A 25,712-nucleotide genomic window follows, 5' to 3' on the forward strand; every position below is an offset into this window, starting at 1 on the left:
GGGATAAAAACTTTTTTTTTTGTCAGAAGCAGAGCCAGTATCAAACAGATAAAGGAAGATAGGAAGAGAGGTATGGATGAACTTGAGCTGTTGCTTTGCAAAACTACAAGTAAAAACTGCTAAGTGTGTTGAGGATATGTGGGTTGGTGACAGCATCTCCCAACAGCTGAGCACTCCACTCAGAAATTGCCTAATGTGACTCATGACACCCACTAAAGTGATTTAAGTGGCAGTTGATGTATTATTTGGATCCTCATTAACCATTACTGAAGCAGCAACAGTAACAGACCATCCTCTATATTTAAAGGATGGACAGGTGAGAGTAGGTACCTGTAAGCATTTTTGAGAGGGACCTGGCTGCAGACTGCATGTCTCAGATGCCTCTCTTGTAGACCTCTACTGTGAGGCACTGCATCTGTCAGAATGGAATGGACATAATTTGTCTGAACATTTTAGAAGGGTATTTTTAAATGCACATTATGGGAGCCGGTTTAGCTCAGCTGGTAGAGCAGGCACCCATATACAGCCCAAAATATAATCTTCAAAAAAATACTTAATTCATCAAGTCTACCAGTTGCAATCACAAAGTGGCTTGCTATAGCATCGTAACCGTTAGGTAAAGCTAACCTCTTTGCTATCTACGTAGTTTACATAGTGAACATAAGGTGTAAGCAATAGCTATGATAGCTCCAGCTAAAGCTAACATAGTTAAATCAAGCCAGCGTTTGTGTAACTATGTCTAAAATGTGTTTTGCCTTAATAAAGATGGCAGAATCTAACACAGCTGTGTTTGGCTATTGCTGCATTACTAATGTAGCATCGTTTCTTAAGTGATTTATGTAGCCAAAGCAGCTTCATTAGCTTTGGATTTATTTACGTAGCTATGTAACCTCAGAGCTGACATAGCTAACATAGCTTTGATAGCTACCCATATCCTTAATGGAAGTTTAATCCGATTTTATTTTGAATGTTTTAGTGTGTATTTCCATTCAAACAGATGAGGCGTCCCACTGTACTGTTCACTGCAAAGCAAGTTTGGATTAACAGTATTAGCTTTAAGCCCATTTGCTGCCTGTTTAGAGTGAAATGATCAAAATAATGTGGATTACTTTTCTGCTTCAGTGGTTTGGAGCAATACCAGAAAAAAATCCTCAATTTTTCCACACATTTGCTGTTTTCTGATACCGTGCAAGTTATACAGGTGTTCATTTAATAAAACATCATTTCTTCGTGTCTCCTCGTCTTTTTTTCATTGAACTGTGCGTTGTGTTTCTCCACTTGTCTTTGCAGCCTTACAGTGCTGCCTCTATCTATTGGCTGATAACGAAAACGTCACAACGACGTATCCCGGAAGTTTGGCAGCCGGAGCGTGTATATTTGTTTACAGCCACGAGTGCTCCGTCTACACCTCGCCGGTTCTGTGTTTAGTGAATGAAAACTTTAACAGTCTTCACAGAAAGCTCTGAAATGGAAAGCGTTTCACATTTGTAGAGCAACAGCAGCGTGTCTGTGATGTTTACGCCGTGCAAATGGTAAGAAAAACCCGCTAACAATACATGCTAAAAGTGACGCTTTATTAGCCCGCTAACTTCAAGGTACCCTTCGCTTTTCACCGTCACATGTCACTGACAGTATGATTATTTCATCCTTTACAAAGTGCATATCTAATCTCTACCTTTGTTTATAGGTGTGATTATTTGCTTCTCAGTTACCATATAACTAGCTCGTTAGCCAAATAGCAAAGAAGCTAACATGGGAGATAAACGGGACAGTGTGACCTCTCACAACACAACAGAAAAGGTATGAATCAACCCTCTGTGTATGGGTCATGCTGTCTTTTTAATGCTGGGTTATCAGAATCTACAACCCGCGCTGGTCAAACAGACATCTAAATCTGCTGTCTCCCCTCTCTAACCCTCAGGGATCCAATGATGATACAGAATGACCAAAGACCTGAAGCATCATGGCACTGTCTGAAGTTTATTGGGATCACCAAATACCCCTGCCCAAGCTTGCTCCAGCCCAGGCCAAGGTCACAGTGGCCTTGTTGGCACTCCTCTGCTTCATTAACAGTTATGACGGGGAGTTCGTGTTTGATGATTCTGAAGCAATTGTCAACAACAAGGTACTTTTCTCCTTCCTCAACTGTATAACACCCTGTTAATTATTGATTTTCTTATCTGCAGATTTATGTAGGCCTGTCCTGGTAAGCACTGACACACAACTAGTAAAAGTCAAATTATATTGATATCTGATTCAGTGCCATTCCAACAAAAGTATAAGTCCTAATTGCATTACTTATTTTTAAATTACCAGTTGCAAGCTAACACTTGAGCAGTGTCCATATGGCCCGACTGCACTGGAAGCATTTCAGTACTGAAATATCACAACTGTATCAATTCAATTTAAGTGTCACCTCCTCTTCTCTACAATAAACGATCTAAACACGACTTTTGTGTCTTTTGAATAACTTTACATGCATCACCACTGCTTTTTCTACAGCTGCAAAGTTTGGTTTGAATTGTGACTGAAGATCTATAAAGTTTTGCCCTCTACTATAAGTACTTAAAATCTCAAATTGTATTGTAAAAAGTTGACATATCAAAGGAGAGAAAATTTGGACAACCTTGAATTGATGTGCTTCATATATATGTTGCTCTGGCATCATCTTTTCATTTTGTTTCAGGACTTGAGACCAAACACACCTCTGAACAACATCTGGAGCAATGACTTTTGGGGAAGCAACCTGAGTAGCAACTCAAGTCACAAATCCTACAGACCTCTCACTGTCCTAACATTTAGGTAAGAGCACATTTCCAGGGAAATTTGACTGGGTGTTAAGGTGCAAATTAGTCAACACAGAGGAAGAATAAAAATAGCAAGAGGCTATAAAAATGGATCCGAGGTCACTTAGACAAAATAAGATAAAGCATATAAGCCAAATGAAATAGAATATAAAGAACACATAATGTATTACAATAGGTAAAGGAGCTGTACAGTCGTGCAGATATGTTAATGATTAGTTACATATCTGCACATTTGGGATGCACAATATAATTGTGCTTTTGTACCAGTACTGATAAATATGAAAATTTTTGCTGACATTTTCAAGAGATATATAAGCTATAAATATCAGCCATATTTACAAATAAGTTTGTGAAGTTTTAGGCTGGACCAACAGACCTGTGGCAGCTGATATCTTTGTCTTTGTTTACCCTCGTTTTTTTTTTTTTGTTTTTTGTTTTGTTTTGTTTTTTTATTTTAAAGTGTGTTCTAAGGATGGAAATTTTAGGTCGAAAATAAATTTATAAATGGCTATCAGCTAAAATGAATTTGTAAATATCTGCATATGTGATATTGGCAAAGATCCAATATTATGCAGCCCTACTGCACATGCATGCTTCTGTAGAAGGAGCATTATTCCATAAAGATCATTAGGTGATCAAAATATACTCCCTCTGGTATCTCATTTAAAGATCTAAAGGTCTGAAGTTCTTTGATTTTACAGAGTCCATGTAGGTGCTATAGAAAGGAGGGTTTCTAAGGCTCAGATGGTCAAATGGCAGATTTGACACTTTGAGGCTGACTGCTTTTATCTTTAACCGATGCACTCTGTGTTAGTATCAGCTCTTTAGTACTCAGAACCTGCCCCCTTTCTCTTTAAGCAACTGCCTGACTGACAAATTTAGAGGCCATCATCCTTAATCAGCAGTTTGATGGCAGCCACTCCTTCAGCATGTATATTTTAGATGCATATTACCTGAGTAGATTTATCGTTGTGAGGATAGGTAGTTGGCTTTCTTGCATTGAAACTTTTCCTGGAAACTGTAAGCAATGATTGCTTGAGGATTACTAACTCTCCCTGTTGGTTGTAGATTACAGCAGATAGTGGGGAAGACTTATCACACTGGCACATTCACATTAATGTCCTTTTGTTAATGTCCTATTGTTTCATAGGTAATACAAGGTTTGGTAGACACTTGTGGTTATAGAGTGCAAATTTTTAGACTTGAAGCAGCAGTTGTAATAGCATTTAGTCTTTACAATAGTGTTTTGTACACCAAAGATGAGAAGTAGTTTTCTTGGCATCAATGACTCTTAGTGGAGCTGGTGCAGCTTCTCCTTGTTTTACACCTTAAATGAAGTTGTCTGCAGAGTCACTACAGGAGTTCACTATCACCAGCTGCACTTACCTGTCAGCTTCTGGATTTTGAGAATCCTATTGCTGTGTTATTCTTTGAAGTGTCAGGATTATCTTTAAGCTTGCAAACACAGTGAAAGAGGGATTTATTTGGACTTTGTTGATGGAATGAAAAGGCTTGTTCTGAAGCAGCTCAAACAGTTGGGCTCAACTTAGGTCAAATCAAGTCAGCGTTATTTATACTGCAGATTTAAAATCAACCACAGTTCATCAAAGTGCTTTACACTATAATAAAGAAAACTATGCACAATACTTCATGAAAATGTTAGTAAATCAGTTTGAATAGTGATGTTTTTGCTATTATAAGGAAAACAAAAAGGGCTGTGTTTTACCAAAGACATGACTGTGAGTAACTGTTAGACTGAAGCCTGTGCAAAGGCATTGTAGAAAATAAATGCCTGTTGAATACAGGGTTAGTCAGAGTCACTGGAGATTAGCAATGCTGCAACAAGACACTCAGGAAAGTCCAGGGTTGCCTGTGTACACCTCGCCAGTACTGTAACTGCCTCACCATGAGACTTTTTTTCATAACTTAACCTCCTCAAAGACACAAACATGCCTTCTTTATATTTCTCATTCCTCTCTTTAGGCTAATCATTTCCCTCTCTTCTTGCAGGCTGAGCTACCTCTTGGCAGGAGGCCTGCACCCTGTTGGCTTCCATGTGCTGAACATCATCCTCCATGCTGTCATTTCTGCCCTCATGATTGACATGTTTGCTATCCTGATTGGTGGACTGGCTTATGATGAGAATGGCTGGGTGATGAACAAAGCTCCCAAAACCTCTCTGCTTGCTGCTCTCTTCTTTGCTGCACACCCTGTTCACACAGAGAGTGTAAGTGTTTTTCTAAGTACATCTAAATTCTGACGTACTTGACTCTCACAATTGTAATTTAACAGGCTACACTATACAAATGCATAGATGAAAAGATAAAATGCTGACTATTCTTATTAATAACAGTAAACCACTGCTATCTTTGTTAAAAACTGTAGTGCTATGAGAAATAGGAAGATTTGAGAATTGTAATACCGTTCCACAATAGCTACAAATCTTAGCAGGTGAGACATAAGCTTATATAAGAATTTTAAAAGAAAATGCTGGGAAAACCTTACTATCACATAAAGCAATAGAGGCACAAACTTTGACCACATGAGCATGCAGTAGAGAAAACTTTGAAAGTTTAGGATTACAGTTGAAGCTTTATTGATTCCAATTGATTCCAACTGATTCCAAAGTTAGTCACCATTACCCCGCATCAAATGTCTCTCTGTTTTCTCTTTGTACCCACAAGTCCTTTTTATTAGTGTTTGGCTGGGTAAGCCACCAATCTGGTGTGTTTGAATGGAAACAGAGTTATTTATTTATTTTAAGGTTTACTTGGTTGTGAAAAATAACGCTTTAGCTAATTCAGATTTTTTTCACTACCTCTTTGCAATTTTTGAGTATGTTTTTTAAGGTAGGAATGTGATTGTGTATTTTAGAGAGGACATATTTAACCCTATTAAGGAAGGTTTATATTGTTCACAGAGGTTCCCAAAACATGCCTGATGAAAGATTGAAAAAAACACTCCAGTATTTGATTTTTGCATGTCTAAAAAGCCCTCTGTTTCAGCCCTGCTCTGGTTCTGTGTCTGTGTCTTTAAAGGGATACTTCAATATTTTGGCAAATTCGCCCATTGTCATAATTCCTATAGTCTTAGTAATAGGTTCGTTACCTTTAGTTGTCGGTGCAAGCTATTTTTAGATCGGGGCTGCCAAGTTCGGAGCTTCTGTGCCAACTCAATGTAAGCAGACGGTGTTCAGGCTTTCCCTCATCAAACTCATCAAATACACAATCCAGCAACTCCAAAACGCTCACGTGGACAAGTTGTGACCTGCACATTCACCATGCTATGAAATAAAAACGTATAATTATGTAACATTACGACACATGAAACAAATACTTGGAACTATTTCTTGAGTAAACCACAGGGCGGAGTGACACAGTGCAGCAGCCATGTCCTGAGTGTAGTTCTGGCTTTGCATTTATCTTTAAAACATCTCTGTATTGTAATGTTCCATGATTATTTCATAGCGTGGTGAATGTGCAGGTCACAACTTGTCCACGTGAGCGTTTTGGAGTTTTTGGATTCTGTATTTGATGAGTTTGATGAGGGAAAGCCTGAACACCGTCTGCTTACATTGAGTTGGCACAGAAGCTCCGAACTTGGCAGCCCCGATCTAAAAATAGCTTGCACCGACAACTAAAGGTAACGAACCTATTACTAAAACTATAGGAATTATGGCAATGGGCGAATTTGCCAAAATGTTGAAGTATCCCTTTAAATGTTAATGAGCTGTCTGACCCTTCCCCTGATCACCTCTCAGAAAAAGGATTTGGCTTAATGGATGTGGCTCTCCTGATCCTCTGTGAGGAGGTCAGGAGAGGAGGGCGAAACTTTATTCCAAGCGGGGAGGGCCCACCGAACCTGGGTGCGGTGCTAACTCCCGACATGACATCATGAGGGGAACATCTGAGAATGGCTTGTTTTAGTACACATTTTCTGAAAGGGGGGGTTCTGGTACTGGTCCTCAGGGGGTTGTGAGCAGGCCACGGTCACATATTTTTGTTAGAAAAGCCTGAAAAAGTGATTTTGCATAATATGTCCCCTTTGAAACATGTCATAAAAACTGCAACACTACATTTTCTTATCATGAAAACGCATTGAGAGCAGTATTTGTATTACCTGAGGCCTCATAATTTGTGAATGAAGCTTATGACATCTATGGTTCAGGAGTGGTTTGACACTAACCCCGAATTTCCATATACAGCGTGCGCGCCGCGTAAATGCCGGCGAATCGAACTGCAGAGCACCTCGCTCCCTCTCTAGTCTATCAGAGCATTTCCATAGCCGGCGCTCTAGACTGGCCGCGACGCGTGCCTGGAGCGCCACTCCGCTCCGCTTAATTTCAGATACGCTGCAGGTCTATTTCAGCGCCGGCCGCTGCCGCTGCCAAACCTTGTAAATTCACCGTCGTTCAGAAAGTACCAACCATGGAAGTCACAAGCATAGAACATCTGGTTATTTCAAAATAAAACACAATTCACAGGATCGTAAATCATCACTTTATCAACATTATGTCTTATCCTGCAGCGAGAGCAAAGGGTCACCAAGAAGTCAGTGGGTCACAGAGCTACAATGGCGTCACTGACGAGGGAAAGTTAACTTTTGGCGACATTTAGCCAAAAAATTTTGCATAAAACCAAAGATCCTTTAAGCAAACATTTACCTTCTAACCATTTAACTTCCTACTGTACTCACTCAATGGAGGAAGCTATAATATCATGTACTTATACTGGAAAGGATGATAAATTAACCCCAAAAGGTAAAATAGTCCACTGTTGACATGCTATTCCTGCGTGAACTTGCAGTTCTCCCGTGATCTCTTCCTGATGATCAGGGCTGCGCGCCGCGGCGCTGCTGATGATCAGGGCTGCACGCCGCGGCGCTGCGCTCGCTTGCCTTTTGGTCGGAGCGAACCCGTGGCGCTTCGGTGCGCGGTGCGCACGCTGTATATGGAAATTCGGGGTAAGTACATGACACACCCCTGTGTGTGGTGGCTCTGGCCCCCCCCCCCCCCAACTCCAGCCTCTGTCCACTCCTTGTGAAGCTCCTCTAAGTTCTTGAATTAGTATGCTTTGATACAGCGCTCTGACAACAGCCTGCCCTTTTAGCAGTGACCTTCTGTGGCTTAACTCCCTTGGTGAGGATGAAAATGATTGTCTTCTGGACATTTGTCAAGTCAGCAGTCTTCCCCATGATTGTGGTTGTGTGTACTGAACCTGACTGAGAGAATAAAAGCTCAAAGACCTTTAAGGTTGGACTTTTCCACAATATTCTCATATTCTGAGATTTTGTATTTTGATATTTATGAGCTGTAATCCTTAGTCATCAAGTCTTAAAATGTTTCACTTTGTATGAGATGAATCTAGAATGTATGTAAATTAACTTTCTGAAGTAAATCAGGGAAAAATTAACTTCTAAAGGACATTCTAATTTTTTTAGATGCACCTATAGAGCACATGGTCTTTGCAGGTGACACTTCCTTTATGTAGCCTTCACATAAAGGAAAGTGTGGCCTATTTGCTGATCACTTTTGACATTATTATCTGTAGTAAACCGCCTATAACCTATAAATTAGTGAACAGCTTCCCCACGTCTCTAATTACATGATGAGGCTGCGTCTGTCACCTGTAGGTTTGTACCAGCAGGTGATCAGACAGAGAGGAAGAGACAGAGACATGCATTGTAATGCCCCTCCTGTGTCTAAGAGAAGTCAGGCTTCTCATGTTAAATGCTGACCTTTTTGTCAGTGTTGGAACCGTTCTCTGCAGTTGATGTGGATTTCACTCTGCACTACTATTAATAATCAATCAGTGTGATGGAAAGCAACAAAAACCCCTAGAAACAGAAACACTGTGTGTATTCAGAGAGCAGAGGTGTGTGCACATGCCTTTGGATAGTAGAGTTAAGTGAACATAAATTAAAAGCTAAGCCTTATAGATAGCCTTTAAATGCCCAAACTTTGTTTGTAGTGTCCTATGTTATTTTTTTCAACTGTTTAAAGGTTCAGAAAAAAATTGCAGGAACCATTTAAAAAAAAAAAAAAATTACAAAGATGCCAGTTGCATAGGGTTAATATTGTCTGTGGACCTCTGCATGTGCATAAATATCATAGATAATTTGCCCTGTAGTTTTTTCTTTACAAATTACAGACATAGTCAGTTGGCTCAGGATTAAAAGCACAGAAGTCCTTGATAATGACTACAGATTATCAGGCCTCTCCTGGTAACGCGATGCGTTTCACACATCCATCTGGCTTGCCAGGTTACGGACAAGGAGCTCTTGCATGAGTCCTGGTTGTGCCAGACTTTTGACATTTGAGAATTATGGGAACTTTCTGTGCAGTATGTTTTTTGTAGTCTTCCCCAGATCTGTGCCTTGTAACAATCCTGTTTCTGAACTCTGCAGGCAGCCCCTATGACTTCATAGTTTGTTTTTTTGCTCTGATATGCATTGTCAACTGGCGGGCCTTCTATATTAATTTGATGAAACAACAGGTACACATTAGCTGTTGACTTTGTACAATGCCACGTTTTATGCAGGTGAATTGATCAGCTGGCACTGATCTTAAACCAATAAACTGTTGCACCCCAAAAAATGAGGTAAAAAAATATTTACAAATGATTATTGAAAATTGAAATACAGGTTTAAATGTTCAAAACATACTTTCCCACGATGCACCAGTTTTGCTGATTATGCAAACCTTCTTTTCTGTTTTTAGACTTCGGCAGGGTCACGAACAAGTGGCAACCTTCGGTCCTGAAAATGAAGCCAATGCAGAAGTGCCAAAAATTGCTATACCGCAAGTGTCCACTTGAGGCTGGCTGCAGGAACACCCGAAGTCCCATCTGGACACATGTTAAACAGCCAAGTTTGACACACAAAATAAACTGGTTTACAGTCTGGTTCAAAACACCAAGCTTGTCTCATTAGTTAGTGTCTTATTGTGCTCCCAATGTACGGGGGTGAATTTTTTTTTGTGCCATGATCGTTTTGATTATATTTAGGATGAAAGCTGATCGATGCGTCTGATTTAATTGACAGATAGCTTGGCTGGCAGAGGCTCTGTTTCTGTCAACTGGAATGCTAGCTAGCAGGCTGACAGGAAGTCGTGCTTAATTGACGGGCTGTTAGGTTGATCCAAAGTTCGGTTGACACCGCAATTTCAATGTGGAAGCCTCCACGGATTGGCTTCAAGAGCCGCTTGAGTCCGCCTATTGTAAGCAGACGACTGACGTCACATGGAGTTTGTCCAATTCTTTCTACAGTCTATGGTCGTGAACTGTACATCCTCTTGAGACAAGGCATTGTTTGTGATTTTGGGTTACAAACAAAGTTTTCCAAACAACACGGACTCCCTGCAGCAGCACATCATGGCATCCTGGCATACCAGTGTGGAAGCTTTAACACTAAACATGCAGTGGTTCCATGCCAAGAACAAAAGCCCCACCACAGCTGGGAGCGCAGGGCCAAGGTCTGTGTGTTAGCACGGCCCGACTATTAGCTGTGTTGGGATGCTTATTGACCTGCCAGAATATGTGTGTTTTTGCTGTAAAGCCTGGCTGGAAGGCAGCAGATCCCCCTCTCCGTTCTCTTTAATCATACAGGTCAAGGACTGGGTGAGACCTGGGGGGTGGGAGGCAGGCAGCCTGTTGGCTTAGGCCTGCAGTATGTATCAAAGCAGGCAACCCCAGGATGCCAACTGTACTGTACCCACACACTGTATAGAGCACACACACAAATACAGCCTGCTGATAATGAGAGTTTCATCCTTCCTCTGTTAATAAGCCTCCATTTGCTACTGGATGCAAAGCAGAATATGATATAAACAAATGCAATAATTGATCAAATGGATGCATATATTACAACTTTATCTTGGACTTTAGTTGTTTTTTTTTAACTTTTGTTCTTTTCCTCTCAATAAGGTGGCTGGTATTGTGGGTCGAGCAGATCTTTTGTGCGCTTTGTTCTTCCAGCTCTCCTTCCTCACCTACTGCAAAGCTTTCAATAGAGGTAGGCACCAAACACAACTATTACTCTTTACTATTGCTCTGCTGCTTGCTGCTTGTTTATGAACTCATCTGTTTGAAAAGCAACTTTTTTAAGCCTCGACTGTCCATAACCATCTCAGGCCCTGTCTTTGTTTTCCCAGGGAGCGACAGAGATGACAGGTTTTCTGTGCAGTGGGTTGTGGTCAGCCTCTTGCTGTGTGCTGCAGCAATGCTCTGTAAAGAACAAGGCATCACAGTCTTGGTACAAAGTCTTTTTTGGTTTGTTTGTTTTTAAAAGCTTTTAGTTGTGAAATGGGGATTTCATTATATCTACAAAGAGCAATAGTTAAAAGGAAACTTTATCAGTGTACACTAAAATTCTCATGTGTTAAGACTCTGATCTCTTCTTAGTCTTCTTGCTATCATGAAAACTTTCATACAAATTTTTATCATAGAGTTATTCCTTTTAGTATCATTTTGGCCCCTAGTAAAGCAAAAGAGGTGCACCTGGCTATCAGAGTGTATTTATGACCTTACAAAAACAATTCTCAGCCCCTGAAAAAAAACAGACTTGTTTTTTTATCTGCAAATAAAAGACATATACAACTGTAATATAAAATCACCCTAAAGTTAGTACAGTGCATTCAGAAAGTTTTCAGACCCCCTTCATTTTTTCACTTTTGTTATGTTGCAGCCTGATGCTACAGTCAAAAACGTTTTTAAAATTCTTGTTAAACTTGTTAAGAACACTTAATATTTAGCCCAGGTTTCTCCCATTTCTCTGGATCATTGCTGTTTCTACACCTTGACTGGAGTCCATGTGTGGGAGAGTAACTGATATATCAGAGCAAAAACCAAGCCATGAGGTCGAGAAACTGCTTTCAGAGCTCAGAGACTGGATTGTTGCAAGGCACAGATCTGGGGAAGGCTACAAAATAATTCTGCACTGAAAGCTGTACTTTCACTGTACTTATCCTGGGCATTAACACTGGTAACAGTCATATCCACACAGGGTTAGTAGCTCTTTAAAGATAATAGGTAGAGATGTATGTATGTTTCTGCTGACCTATATACATTTTAAATGTCATTTCTACATCCTCCTCTGTGTATTTTCCTTCAGGGTGTGAATGCAGCCTTTGATGTCCTCCTGATCTGTAATGTTAATGTGTACGAGCTCAGCCAGAGGCTACTCCTTAGGAAGAATCCACTCGATGTGAGTTACAGTTCATTCACCCTCCCCCCTTCCTTTCTGTCATAAATTATGCACTCCTCTGTATGATTAATGTCACATCACATACATCCTCAATGTAAAGCTGTTGGGCTTTAGGTTCATTGTGATCATGTAGCAGAGCCCATGAGCTGCTAACACATGGAGTTATATTTGTCAGTGACATGTGGTTGTGTGTCTCCTGACAGGTAAGTGAGATATTGCAGACAGGATTGCTAACACGGTTAGCTCTTATGGGTCTCGGAGGACTCACGTTGCTCTATGCACGCTGGAGGATCATGGGGACAGGACCACCAGCATTCACTGAAGTAGACAACCCAGCATCTTTTGAAGAAAATATATTTCTAAGAGTAAGTATTTTTCTTTTTGTGTTTTTGATTTGAAATAAACTGAAGAAACATACATTAAATATCTTTAAAATCTGAATTAATTGTCATGATTTTTAAGCACACTGATTGACTTTCATTATAATTTTAAAATACATTTTATCCTTTATCTTCTCCCATGCTTTCTTGCACCCTGCCCCCTCCTGTTCCTCTTTGATTGGCAGATTGTGAACTATAATTACTACTACTCTCTGAATGCCTGGCTGCTGCTGTGTCCCTGGTGGCTGTGTTTTGATTGGTCCATGGGCTGTGTGCCTCTCATTAAGTCAGCCACTGATTGGAGGATAGTGTGGCTGCTGCTGCTCTGGTGCGTCCTGATAGGCTTGATAAGTCAAGCCTTATGCTCGCAGGACAGCCAGAGAAGGAGGTAAGAAAGCCCAACTAGCGCTAACACACTCACTGTGGACGGGGATGGAGAACATGTTGGCCTCTCTAGACGTAGACTGGATTATGAAAATGGTGCCTTATCCACTGCAGTGTGACCACAGAAGCGTCAAAATTGAGTTTAAGAAATCTCTGATGAATCACAAAGTTTCCTCTGTTATGGAGAAGTTTGTTCCACCTAAATTTCCTCCCCATACAGCTTCAAAATGTCATGTTCATGTATATAATCCTTTAGCCTTTTTTGTGCCCTTTTTCCTTCTCTGCCAGGACTCTGACCTTGGGTCTGGTGCTGCTCGTCGTCCCCTTTCTGCCAGCCTGTAACATATTTTTCAGGGTGGGCTTTGTGATTGCTGAGAGAGTGCTCTACCTCTCATCGGCTGGCTACTGCTTACTGCTGGCCTACTCCCTAGGACACTGCTGCTGCCTCTGGTCCAAACACAAGGTAGGGCCGATACGAACTGAAAGGATCAGGTAAAATAAAGGACACCACACCCTGCTGGACCTTTAGTTTCCAGCAAAGATTTAACCCTGTGAACTGTTGGTTTCTATAAGCCTTAAGAGTCACTTTGCCCTGTTTTTAAACTCTTTATTTAAGCACCTGTTCCTGCAGCTTCAGTGATTCATTAAGTCAGTGATGCAGAGCAGGGACTGACATGAGAGACTGCTAATGACTCACCTACAAATGTATGAAAGCAGCAGGGGGTTTCCACATGTTATATACAGAAGATAAATTTACAGGATATTAAATCTGAGTCACAGAGGACATATTCCTGAGGATTAAAGCTCATGTGAGAAGTTTAACTGGTTATGGAACAGATCAGCTTCTGTTTTTCTACACCATAATACAAACATCTTCCCTGTAAGCATATTAATTACTCACTTACTTGCAAGCAAAAGCAACATGTATTTACGGATCATTATCACTCTATATCTTGCAGTTAGCCAGCATTTTACTTGTTAGCATAATAGTTGTGTCCCAATTCAGTGGTGGTATCTTTCAAAGAACACAGCCGTCATAGTTTACATAGACCAATCAGGCCATAGACCAGTCACCAGTTGTCCCCACTCTTAAACCCATTTCAGGCTAGGTGCATGACGCCTGTGATGCAAGTCAGCTCTGGCTTGCACCAACACAGCTTTCATACCAGACGAGTGTGTGCTGCGTGTTGGCTGTGTCTCCTTGGTGTCAGAGCCCTGTGTTTCTTCATCTCAATAAATCTCCCTATCAGTGACTTGATTGAAAAGTTAGAATAAAATCATTCTGTTTCTGTTCTACCAATGTTGGAACATAAAACTCAACTGACACTTGAAGTTTAAGGAGCAACTTTATTAGACCATCACATTTTGGCCTGTTGCATTCAACAGGGTAATCAAGAAATACATTCCAATCTAAGGATGTACCAATACCACATTTTCTAGGCCAAGTGTAAGTTCCTACATTTGGGTACTCATCAATACTGAGAACTTAATATTACCATATCTGCTCTGAAAATAACCTAAAAAGTTAGTTTTATTTCCATCAGATGTTCTTCGTCCCTCCTCTTGACAATTTATCAGTGCTTAGTTTCCATTCTCCTCTACCTTTGTCATCCTCATTGATGTTACAATATCAAAATGACACTGAGGTCAGCATCTGCAATGTTTTATGAATACGAGTACAAGCACTTAGGCTTGGAATCTGTGCTGATACCTGATATTGGTACTGGTATCTGTGCATCCCCATTGCAAATATATATTGTCGATGTGGACGTGCACATCTGCTCAAATAAGGTCAGTATGGCTCTTTATCATTTTCCTGCCTATTTGGTGAAAATAGGCAGGAAATTCTCAAGATTCTCACCTCATGCTGGCAGTCTAGAAGGTTTCACTTGTTAACATGCACACCAAAATGAAACTCAAGCCATGACGCAGCCGTTACACTACCACTGCACACACAGTCTGAAATAGGCATACCTTTTCACTGTTGAGCACTGCTCCTGTTACCTATCAACCTCGACAGCTGCACCAAAACTGGCTCACATACGTAACATCTGTAAAAAGTATTATCTCAGAGATAATTTAAAGATATTATTGCCCCTTTTAGTAGTATAAAATTGAATTTTTGATTTAGTTAAAGCCAGCTACTGATTTTTAAAAGTGAAATCTTCAGTACCTTTAGAGTCAGCCAGCTGACCTGAACTGGTGGGCAATGAATCTCAGAATATGCCAGACCACAAAGGATTGGAGGACATCAGGTGGATCCTTCAACTAGCAGCTGTAGTGCATAGTGCATTCAGTCTGCCAACATGCCCTCTGAAGGATACACCCCCTGAATTGGGACATAGCTCATATTTTATGCCTTTGTAGATACTTGGATGAATTTTACTGTCCGGTTTTGCCAGAACATAAAACAGTTGTTTAATTATGACTAAGTGTTGTGTTCTTTTAATGAAACATTTCTGTAGAATAAGGCTAGGGTATAATAGGACACTGCCTTATCATGTTTTATTGCAACCTAAGCACAAAGCAAATACATCTTATTTGACACAATAGGCTTCTCTATTTTTATAGTCACTTTTTAATTTAATTTTCTCTTTTTCCCTTTTCCAGAGGCTGCTGTGTGTGTCTGTGCTCGCACTGTTGTGTGTGTATGTAGCTCGCTGTGCTCTCCGCAGTCATCAGTGGAGGTCGGAGCAAAGTCTCTTCACCAGCGCCCTCTCTGTGTGTCCACTCAATGCCAAGGTAAATCAACATTTTCTGCCTGTTTGTCATACTAAATATATGGAAATGTTATTCATTCAGGCTGCTGATACTGTTTGTTTTGTCTTCTCAGGTGCATTATAATGTTGGTAAAAACCTGGCTGACAGAGGGAACACAACCGCTGCCATCAAATATTACAGAGAAGCAGTCAGGTGTGTCTCCCTGCAAGTATAGGATCCAGTCATGCTAATGACTTAAAGGAATGTGTGATAGAGGGTTGAAGGATGTTAACTGCAGTTTTATGTGTCTTTCAGGCTCCATCCGACCTACGTCCATGCCATGAACAACCTAGGGAATATCCTGAAGGAGAGGAATGAACTGATCGAGGCAGAGCAGCTGTTGTCTAAAGCTGTTTCCATTCAGTACGTCACCCGGCACATAATTACCACTGCACCTTTCACTACACATCAACGACCATGTCATTAGCTAATTCCAAAACCAAATTTCCTGGAAAAAGCTCCCCACTGATTGCTTTATGTTGTTTTTAATCTGTGCAGGCCTGACTTTGCTGCAGCCTGGATGAATCTGGGGATAGTTCAGAACAGCCTGCAGAAGTTTGAGGAAGCAGAGCAGAGCTACTGGAACGCCATCCGTTTCCGAAAGAAATACCCAGACTGCTACTATAACCTCGGACGCTTGGTAAGACTCCAGGCTCTAAAACAGTACTGAGCAGGTGTAGCTGTTGAAAAAAGACAGAAATTATCCTTCAGCAAACTCAGTTAGGAGACTGGATTAATTTGAGTCCTAAAACTTAAAGATTTCTGCTATATAGTGATTTTTCTAACGCTTCTTTTCTTGTTCTGATAGTATGCAGACCAGAACAGACATGTGGATGCTCTGAATGCATGGAGGAACGCAACGGTGCTAAAACCTGACCATAGTCTGGCCTGGAACAACATGGTTATACTGCTAGACAACACTGGTATGTATGAAATACATGCATACACATACATTTTTACACATGTGGACAAAATTGTTGGTATCCCTCTGTTAAAGAAAGAAAAACCCACAATGGTCACTGTAATGACTTGAATCTGACAAAAGTAATAAATAGAAATTAACTGAAAATCAACTCATGAAAATTAGACAGTTTTGTTGAATTGTGGTTCAACAGAATAATTTTAAAAAACAAACTAATGAAACTGGCCTGGACAAAATGATACCTCTAGAAAAGATTGAAAATAATGTAACCATAGGGACATGTTAAACTAAGGTGTGTCCTGTAATTAGCATCACAAGTGTCTTCAAACTTAAAGTCATTCAGTCTGCCTATTTACAAGGTGAAAAATAGTTGCTGTGCTGTTTGATAGCATGGTGTACCACACTGAACAGAGAGCTTAAGAGAGTTGTCCAAGAAGATTAGAAAGAAAATTATAGACAAGCCATCAAAGATAAAGGCTATAATACAGCTCCAAGCAGCTTGATGTTCCTGTGACTACAGCTGCACATATTTAAAAGTTTAAGGTCCACAGGACTGTAGTCAACTTACCTAGATGTGGTCGCAAGAGGAAAATTGATGATGAATTGAAGAGACAGATAATACGAATGATAACCAAAGAGCCCAGAATAACTTTCAAAGAGATCAGAGGTGAACTCCAAGGTCAGGGTACATCAGTGTCAGAATGCACCATCCATCACTGTTTGAGCCAAGTGGACTTCAGGAAAGCCGACCGAGGAAGACTTCTCTTTTGAAAGCAAATCATAAGAATGCCAGAGTGAAATTTGTCAAATTAACATTGACAAGCCACAAAGCCTCTGGGAGAATGTCTTCTGGACAGATGAGACAAAAATGGAGCTTTTTGGCAAGTCGCATCAGCTCTATGTTCATGGATGCAACAATGAAGCATACAAATAACAGAACACTTCACCTACTGTGAAGCATGGAGGAGGCTCGGTTATGTTCTCAGGCTGCCTTGTTGCATCTGGCACAGGGTGCCTTAAATCTGTGCAGGGTGCAATGAAATCCCAAGACTTTTAAGGCATTCTGGAGCTAAATTTGATGACCGTTGTCAGAAAGCTTGGTCTCAGTCACGGGTCATGGATCCTCCAACAGGATAATAACCCACAGGTTAAACAGCCAAGAATGACTACGATCTAAACATTGGACTATTCTGAAGTGGCCCTTGATGAGCCCTGATCTTAATTCTATTGAACATCTGCGGAAGGAGCTGAAACATGCAGTCAGGAGAAGGGACCCTTCAAACTGAGACAGCTGGAGCACTTTCCTCAGGAGAAGGAACACCTGCGGACAGGTGCAGAAGTCTCATTTAGAGTTACAAAAGTCACTTGATTGCAGTGATTACCTCAAAAGGTTGTGCAACAAAATCTTAAGATAAGGGTGCCATTATTTTTTTCTAGGCCAGTTTCATTAGTTTGTTTTATAAAAAAAGATTCTGTGGAGCCACAATTCAAAAGCAAAGTCTGATTTTTATTGGTTACTTTTCAGTAAAATATTATTTATTATTACTTTTGTCAGTTTCAAGTTATTTCAGTTACCAATGTGGGTTTTTCTTTCTTTAACGGCAAGGTACCAACAGTTTTGTCCACATGTGTATATAATGAGGCAAAATGTAATTACAATTTAAAAACAGAGATATGAACAATTCAATGGATTTGACAACAATACATTTTCAACTCCTTTATTAACCAGCAGAGAGCGCCATCTGCCTTTAGCTTCTCTATTTATAAGTAACAAAACAGTCAGAGAATTAAAAAGTATTACCTATATTTATAAAGAAAAAGGAAAGTGACGTTCCATTTCCGTTTCCATTTCTACTGTTAGAGAGTTAAAAAAAGAGAATCGTATTTATTTAAAACATGACCTTAGTCTGTTTTCTTTGTGGAAACTGTAACAAAAATGGGATTAACTCATCCTGAGCCCAGTGTCAGGATACGTATCATATCTGGAGTTGTTTGTAAATCCTTAGTACAAACAGCTAAAAAATAAAGCAGGTATAAACTTAGAATAATAACATCTAATCGGTGTGCATTTCTAATCTTAAATGAACAGGCTTTCTCAACTCTATAAAATCACTTACCACAGTTAGACCACAGACACTGGAATGTGTAGATATAAACAAATAATTTAAACTTGAGAACATGCTTATTGCTTGATTCATTTATATGCTGTTTTTTTATTGAATGAGCCAAAGACGAATTCCCATCCAGGTGGATAACAAAGATAAATTCTTTATTCTGTTGTAATAAACACAGTAATACTAGTCAACAACAAAAAGAAATGTTTGTTCACATCAGGGGTTTTGTCGTACTACCTGGAAAACTTGTGATTTCTGTGTCTTTTTAAGGATAATAGTGTGCCTAAACATTTGTGAATATTTGTCACTAGTGGCACAGACGTCTGTGTTTTGTGTTCATCTTGTTCCAGCATTAACAGCCAAGAAAAGCCAGCGTTTGTTATTTTGGAAAAGCAGGAAATCTAAATGGCCAACAAGATTAGACCGGAAGAGCAGGAATCAGTAATGCTTGAAATTTATGTATTAAAGCTTTGTGTTGTGAGTTTTGAAGGCACTCTTCCCTGCCGTGTGGAGAATGCTCTGATTTCCAAACGCTCGAGCCGTTTTGTCAGAAGCTGCTCCCGCGGGGGCGGAGTCTCCCAGGAGGCCACTGGAACTGTCCAATCAGGGCCCAGTGTGTTTCTGATCAAACGTGGGCCAGCACAGCCAGAACAGCGCCCCCTCAGAGTCCCCCCACCGCATTTGTTCCCCAAATCTGACAGAAATAATTCTACCCCTTTCTCCCCTGCTCCCCAGCAAACAACAAAAAGAGGAAAAAGAAGAACAATAGGTGTCATTTTCAAATAGCAAGGAATTTTCTTTTCTCTTTGGTGCCCCCCCCTTTTGGTTTTGTTCATGACACAAACAAAAGGCTGAATCAGTGTAAATTCAGGAAGATCTACCACACAGTCCTACATTTAGTCACATGTTGGCAAGCGGCGTCTGAAGGGCAATGACTCAGGACATGACTGTCGTCTCTGTCTCTCTCTCTGCCTGCCTGTCTCTCTCTCCCTCTCTCTCTGTCTGTCTCCCTCTGTCTCCATTTCTGGCCAGACATCAGACGGCTCTGTGACAGAGATCAATAACTCAGTGGGCCTTGTGTTCAACCTTAATTAGGAGACTAAACTGCTCCTCCATGTGTGGAGAGGGAAAAACTCTGCTCTAGACGCTGCTGACAAATAGAGCAAGCAGTCAGATTGTGTCTGTACCAGATGTTATTACTGCTGTATCTCTGGATTTCTAGCTTTTCCTGGAAATGAATTTGAATAAAGTTATTTGTGTATACTGCAAAAACTCACACCTTAGCAAGTCTATTTTATTTTTCAAAATATATTTATATCTATATATAAATTAACGCAAGTGCTGTTAAAATGAGTCATTAATTTTGATTGGTCATTGAAAAATATAATGCAGTTTATTAGAAGACTGATGAAGATTTATTGCACTCTGATATCATGACACAACTGCCCACAGCTAAATTTGTAAATGCTATGAAAACATGCATAAAGTACTCTGTGCTTTGTATTTTATTCCTCTAAGATGGTGCTTCCCAAAGTGTAGGCCAGGGCACACGGAGGGCCCCAGAGGTCATTTACAATTATTAAAAATCATAGAAATAAAAAAAATAACAAAATAAAATCGCATTTTAAATGATCATAAAATACTTATTTTTTATTTTTTATTTTATTTTTTATTTTTCTAAGTCTGGGAAGTGACAAAACACAGCCAGATGTTCTGTCCCCTTTTTATCATTTATTATGTCTGATGTATACAACCAGTGTCATGGTTTAACTGGTGTTGGATTAAATGGTGACCAGGCCTGCCCACAGAATTGGCTCAGCCCCTGAAAAATTGAGAGAATGGGCCCTCCCCAGTTGTGATTTAGTGATGTCAATGCATGTGAGTTGGTTCAGTAGCATGAGTGCTAGCATTCTGGCTAACGCTTACCTCGTTTTGGAGCTGAAAAGTTTGTCAAGCCATTTCTGTGTTCTGATGTTGAAATATTTTCTTTGTATGAAACATTTTAACCTTCTTTTACCACTGTTTCCATCCATTTAAAGCCACTTGTATTCGCCACTTTCCATTAATTTTGTGCCTATATTTTTTTTAGCCATTTCAGCCACATTTTAGCCTCTTTTCATCACTTTCTTCCCCACCCATTTTTCCACTTTTTTTTAACACTTTGACCTATTCACCACTTTTTCAGTCAGTTTTTGTCACTTTTGACTCATTTTGGCCATTTTAGACAAGTTTTCGTCAGGCTTAACCTATTTTTTCCACTTTGTGCAAGTTTTTTTGTCACTACAATATGAATATTTTTTTCAAATTGTTGCTTCGATAAAGTGGTTATTATTCGGATTGAAAATGAAAATATTGTAATCGCAGCCTAACTTTATAATAGACTTCCTGGTTTTAAGAATTTATCAGTGTCTTCAGTGACATAAATGCTACTTGGGAAGATTTTGTTGGGACAAAGTATGTATATAGAAAATTTTAACTTTACAAGGTCTTGAACCAAAGTAAATATATAGCAGCAGCCCATAATTTTACTTTCTGGCCACACAAACACTTTTCAAGTAATGTTAATGTATCTGAGTCAAAATATTAACAGTGAAATTTCCTGTTTATGAAACAAAAATATAATCAATAAAAGGTAAGCATTTAAGTCTCATGTTATGGTTGTACAGTGGTTTTTGGTGGGCCCCAGAAGATTTTTGGGTCTCAAACTGGGCCCCAACATCTGGAAGTTTGGGAATTGCTGCTCTAAGAAATGGAACAACTTTTAACACCATCTGAGATTGATTAATAACCCCACTTCTGCCCTCTGTCCTTTCCCTTCCTGAGCATGTCTGCTTCCAGCAAGATGTACACATATGCACATGCATACAGAACATACAGAGATGTGCCATGGTACATCCAGACTTTGGATACATCTTTACTGTTTAATATAAATTCTATGTTATCTGTTTTTCAAGAGTGTGTATAAAGTTCTGATATCATTCAAATGCACATTAATGCCGTCGTCAAGAAGTTAAAACTGATTCTTGTGGACAAAAATGTAACTTTTGACACAAAAACACTTAAGAAGAGGCAGCATGACAAACAGAAAGAGAAGAAAGGTAGAACTGAATGGATGCAATTTGATAGAATAGTTTATGTATTGACTCTGGTCTTTATAAATAGGGCAGTTAAAATTTAGATGCTATATGTAACCAACTAAAAACCGAGTTATGCATCACCTGCCAATCAGCCCTTCTGGTGTTACAGAAATATGCAATTAATTGCAATTAGTACGGCTTGTAATTAATTATTCTTTAAAACTGTCTATAGCATTAATAATTATGCTTACTTTGGGGCCATTGCCATCTCCTTAGGAATCCCAGCCCACTTTTCTTTAGCCAATCTCTCAAACTCTTTCAGATTTGATGGTTTTCTGGCATGGACCTTGGTCATCTGTTCACCTCACCGATTTTCAATGTGGTTCAAGGCAGGGCTTTGCCATGGCCACTTAGTAAGGTCTCCTTTGCTATTCTGGAGGTAGTTCTTCACCAGGAGCAGCTATGTTTTGGGTCATTGTCGTGCTGAAAGACAAGCTGACAACCCAGACCCAGTTTTGCTGCTGACTGCTTGAGGTTTTCTTTCAGAATCTTCACATATCTTTCTTTCTTTATTCCTTCCACCTTCATGAGATTCCCAGTTCTAGACCCACTGAAGCATCCCTACAGCATAATACTCCCACTGCCATGTTTCATTGTTGGGATGATCTTTTGGTTAGAGGACTCTCCCTCCTCTCTCACAACATAAGCAACATCTCTATGGCCAAAGAGCTCTAGTTTGGTCTCCTTTGACCAAAGGACATGCTTTTAGTATGCATAATCTTTCTCCAGGTTGTCTTTAGCATACTTCAGTCTGGCTTGAAGGTGTTTTTTCAACAGAAGTGGACTTTTTCTTGGTTCATTCCTGTGCAGGACTCTAGTTATTGTCTTCTTTGAGACTACATTTCCTGACTTGGTGAAGTCATTCCCTAGTGTCTTGGCAGTTGTTCTGAGGTCTTTAGACGCATCTCTCACTAGTTTTCTTTCGAGGGTCTTCAAAAACTTTGTCGTCATACCTCTTCCAGGCTTGTTCTGGACTGTGTGGCTCTCACTGAATTTCTTGATTATACTTTTCTCTCCAGTTCTTGACACTTGGAAATGCTGTGATAAATTTTTAGATCCTTCCTCTGCTTTGTGAGCATCAACAATTCTTATCCTAAAGAATTTTAGAATTCTAACCTGATTTCTTTGTTTGCTTTGTTTTTCAAATATGCTTGCTAAGCTTCAAGTTTTTACAGTGTAGCTTAAACTTTAACATGCTCCTGTCATGTTGCAGGTGTGGTAAATATTACTCAAAATGATGTCTGTCATTTTCTATGTGTTCTCTCTTTTTGTTCTGTCTTCAAGGTAATTTGGGTCAAGCAGAGCTTATTGGTCGTGAGGCTCTGAGGCTGCTCCCCAATGACCACACTATCATGTTTTCATTGGCTAACGTCCTGGGGAAATTACAGAAATACAAGGTCAGTCAGAGTCACATGACTCTTAATCACAGTTATTTTTCATTTATGTTACTTTTTTAAAAAAGCAACAGCACTTGTGAGTCAGAATTGCTTCATTTCTCTATGAATGTATTTATTTTTGCTGTCAGGAGTCAGAGGGCTTCTTCCTTCACGCTCTCCGGATCAACCCAAATTCTGCCAGTTGCCATGGCAATTTAGGTAAGCTGCAACTTTGACAAAGCTGCTGATGGATTCAAGACTTTAAGGAGTCAAAGTACACTTTAAAAGTCCTGGTCAAAAATCTCTCATCATGCTATGAAAGCAACATTCTCATTGCCAGTGCAGATAAGCATTTAATTTGAAGATAAAAGACACAAAAATACGTCCTGTATTTCTTTAATTAAGCAAAATTATCTGCTAGTGCAGCAAGCAAAATTTACTTGTCATAAGATGTCTTGTTTAAAGACTCTTAAAAAGTTACATTTGCTTGTCAAAATGTACTTAATGCAAGTAAAGCCGGCCTTGTTTTAATCATCTGTACTAACAGAAGCATGCCTCTGCTGCCTTTATGTGAACAAACTACACGAAAACAATTAAAATGTCTGCTGCGTCTCTGCTTGAACATCGTTTTCCCATCTTTTCCTCAGCTGTGCTCTATCATCGCTGGGGAAAACTGGAGCTGGCAAAGAAACACTACGAGCTGTCTCTTAAGTTGGACCCCGAGGCTCCGGGGACCAGAGAGAACTACAACATGCTGCGACGCAAACTGGACCAGCTTAAACGCCTCACACCCTGAGGGAGCCTACTGGGACCCCTGCCTGTCATACAACACATTTTTCCATTGTTCCACTTTGTATTATTTTATCTCACTAATGCTGGCTTTGTACCATTTGGAAATAAAGACCATGATCTGTGTATCAGAGGTTTGTTCTTTTCTTTTCTGCTTTTGCTTCTAAAAGAGGAAAACAAAAGTGAGAATCAGCGTGTTGCACATTTACAAGTTGAGATTTAGTAGATTTGACTGTTATCACAGCCTCTTTTATGTATCTAATTAGATTTCCTGGGTGTGAGATGAGTCTGGATGCAGGTGTTCCGGTTACATGGTCGTCTGCTCTGTGCTGTTTTGTTGCTCCATTTGAGGGCCATGTGGAACTGATCCACGGTGAACCCCATTCTCTTTTCATCTCTGACCCTGTGTTGTGTCAGCTGGACGGAACTGCACACGTGTGGACACAGAGAATCTGTTTTAAAAAGTATTTGATTTATTTGGCTCCTTTTCAAAAGATCCAAATGTTCCTTAAAAGCTGATCAAACTAAGTATGACCATGAGCGCACTTTTTCTTTATTTAAGTATGGAAAAAACTGTAAAAGGCATCAGCTGCTTACTTCAAACCAGTGGTAGGCTCATATGAATACTCGTGTTTTTTTTGATAATGACTATTTCATTTTAATTTCTTGATAAAGTAAATATACACTTAACAACATAAAAACACAATCAGACTGTATTGTATCCAGGGTTGTTAACATTAATGCATTTAACGTTTAATTAAGGTCTATAAATATTAAGTTTAATTGCATCAATTGTATGCTTTATTGTATCTTCTAGCACACTTTGGTTAAGCAACTGCAGCATCTTCCTGCAGCCGCAGGAATGTAGAATAAGTGCAACACTGCTCCTTAATGTCTGATTTCACTTTTAAAAACTCTGTGGACAAGTCACGTCATCTGCAACATGTGTTGTCATATTACCTTTTCACCATTCACTTATTTCCTTTTTGATCCATAGCAAGTTACTTTTCCTGTCTTACAGTGTCGATAAAAAGTATTCACCCCCTTTGGATGTTTAACCTTTTTTATTGATTTAATAAGGCAGTCAAGGTCAATTTTATTTGGCTTTTTTTTTATAAAAGAAGACAAAAAAACCCTCTTTAATGTCAAGAGGTTAAAGAAAACTGATTAAATCTCAACTAGAGTTCACCAAAAGGCACATGGGAGACTCCACTGTCAGTATAAACACACCATCCCTTCAGTGGTGGCAGCATCATGCTGTGGGGATGCTTCTCGGCAGCCAGCCCTGGAGGGCTTGTACAGGTAGAAGGTAAAATGAACACGGCAAAATATTAGAAAACCCTGGAAAACTACGATGTGGGAGATTTATTCTCTAGCGAGACAATGACCTGAAGCATACAGCAAAATCTACACCGAAGTGGTTAAGAGACAACAATGTGAATGTTCTGGAGTGTCCGAGTCAAAGCCCAGACCCCAATCCAATTGAGTATTTGTGGCTGGACTTGGGAAAAGTGCTGTTCTTGCCCTGCTTCCATGCAACCTGACAGAGCTTTAGCAGTTTTGCTAAGAAGAATGGAGTAAAAATGCAGTGTCCAGGTGTTGAAGCCTGTTAGAGACCTATCCACACAGACTCAGTGCTGTGATTGCAGCTAAAGATGCATTTACTAAATACTGACTTGTGTGGGGTGAATATTTATGCAGTCAGTTTTTTTACATTACATATTTTGACATAGTGGCATTACTTTGTAGAAATCTGTTTTGAATTTGACATTGAAGTTTTTTTTTTTCATCAGCCAAAATTAAGTGACCATAATTGATTTATGTGATCGCTAAAAGGGTTGT

The 25,712-nt window shown here is 39.8% G+C and overlaps 1 protein-coding gene across 1 annotated transcript; it reads left to right on the forward strand.

Moving 5' to 3' along the window:
• The first annotated feature begins 1,355 nt into the window (after positions 1 to 1,355).
• On the forward strand, positions 1,356 to 24,003 carry tmtc4 (transmembrane O-mannosyltransferase targeting cadherins 4). The gene is made up of 19 exons (XM_041807314.1): positions 1,356 to 1,532; positions 1,688 to 1,800; positions 1,922 to 2,125; positions 2,687 to 2,802; positions 4,818 to 5,034; positions 10,730 to 10,817; positions 10,957 to 11,057; positions 11,916 to 12,008; positions 12,212 to 12,373; positions 12,574 to 12,776; positions 13,061 to 13,235; positions 15,383 to 15,514; positions 15,606 to 15,685; positions 15,788 to 15,895; positions 16,031 to 16,172; positions 16,341 to 16,455; positions 22,990 to 23,102; positions 23,231 to 23,300; positions 23,729 to 24,003. Exons 3-19 carry the CDS (start codon positions 1,964 to 1,966, stop codon positions 23,875 to 23,877), a joined length of 2,226 nt encoding a protein of 741 aa, XP_041663248.1. The 5' UTR covers positions 1,356 to 1,532; positions 1,688 to 1,800; positions 1,922 to 1,963; the 3' UTR covers positions 23,878 to 24,003.
• Positions 24,004 to 25,712: the final 1,709 nt, after the last annotated feature.

Source organism: Cheilinus undulatus, linkage group 15 (genome assembly GCF_018320785.1).
Source record: "Cheilinus undulatus linkage group 15, ASM1832078v1, whole genome shotgun sequence".
NCBI lineage: Eukaryota > Metazoa > Chordata > Actinopteri > Labriformes > Labridae > Cheilinus > Cheilinus undulatus.

Bases quoted from the DNA above. Each gene is read 5' to 3' on its own strand.
- tmtc4 (XM_041807314.1), top strand. From the start codon at position 1,964: ATGGCACTGTCTGAAGTTTATTGGGATCACCAAATACCCCTGCCCAAG. The intron at 12,777-13,060 runs GTAAGAAAGCCC...CTTCTCTGCCAG, and splicing joins CAGGACAGCCAGAGAAGGAG to GACTCTGACCTTGGGTCTGG. The intron at 15,515-15,605 runs GTAAATCAACAT...TTGTCTTCTCAG, and splicing joins TGTGTCCACTCAATGCCAAG to GTGCATTATAATGTTGGTAA.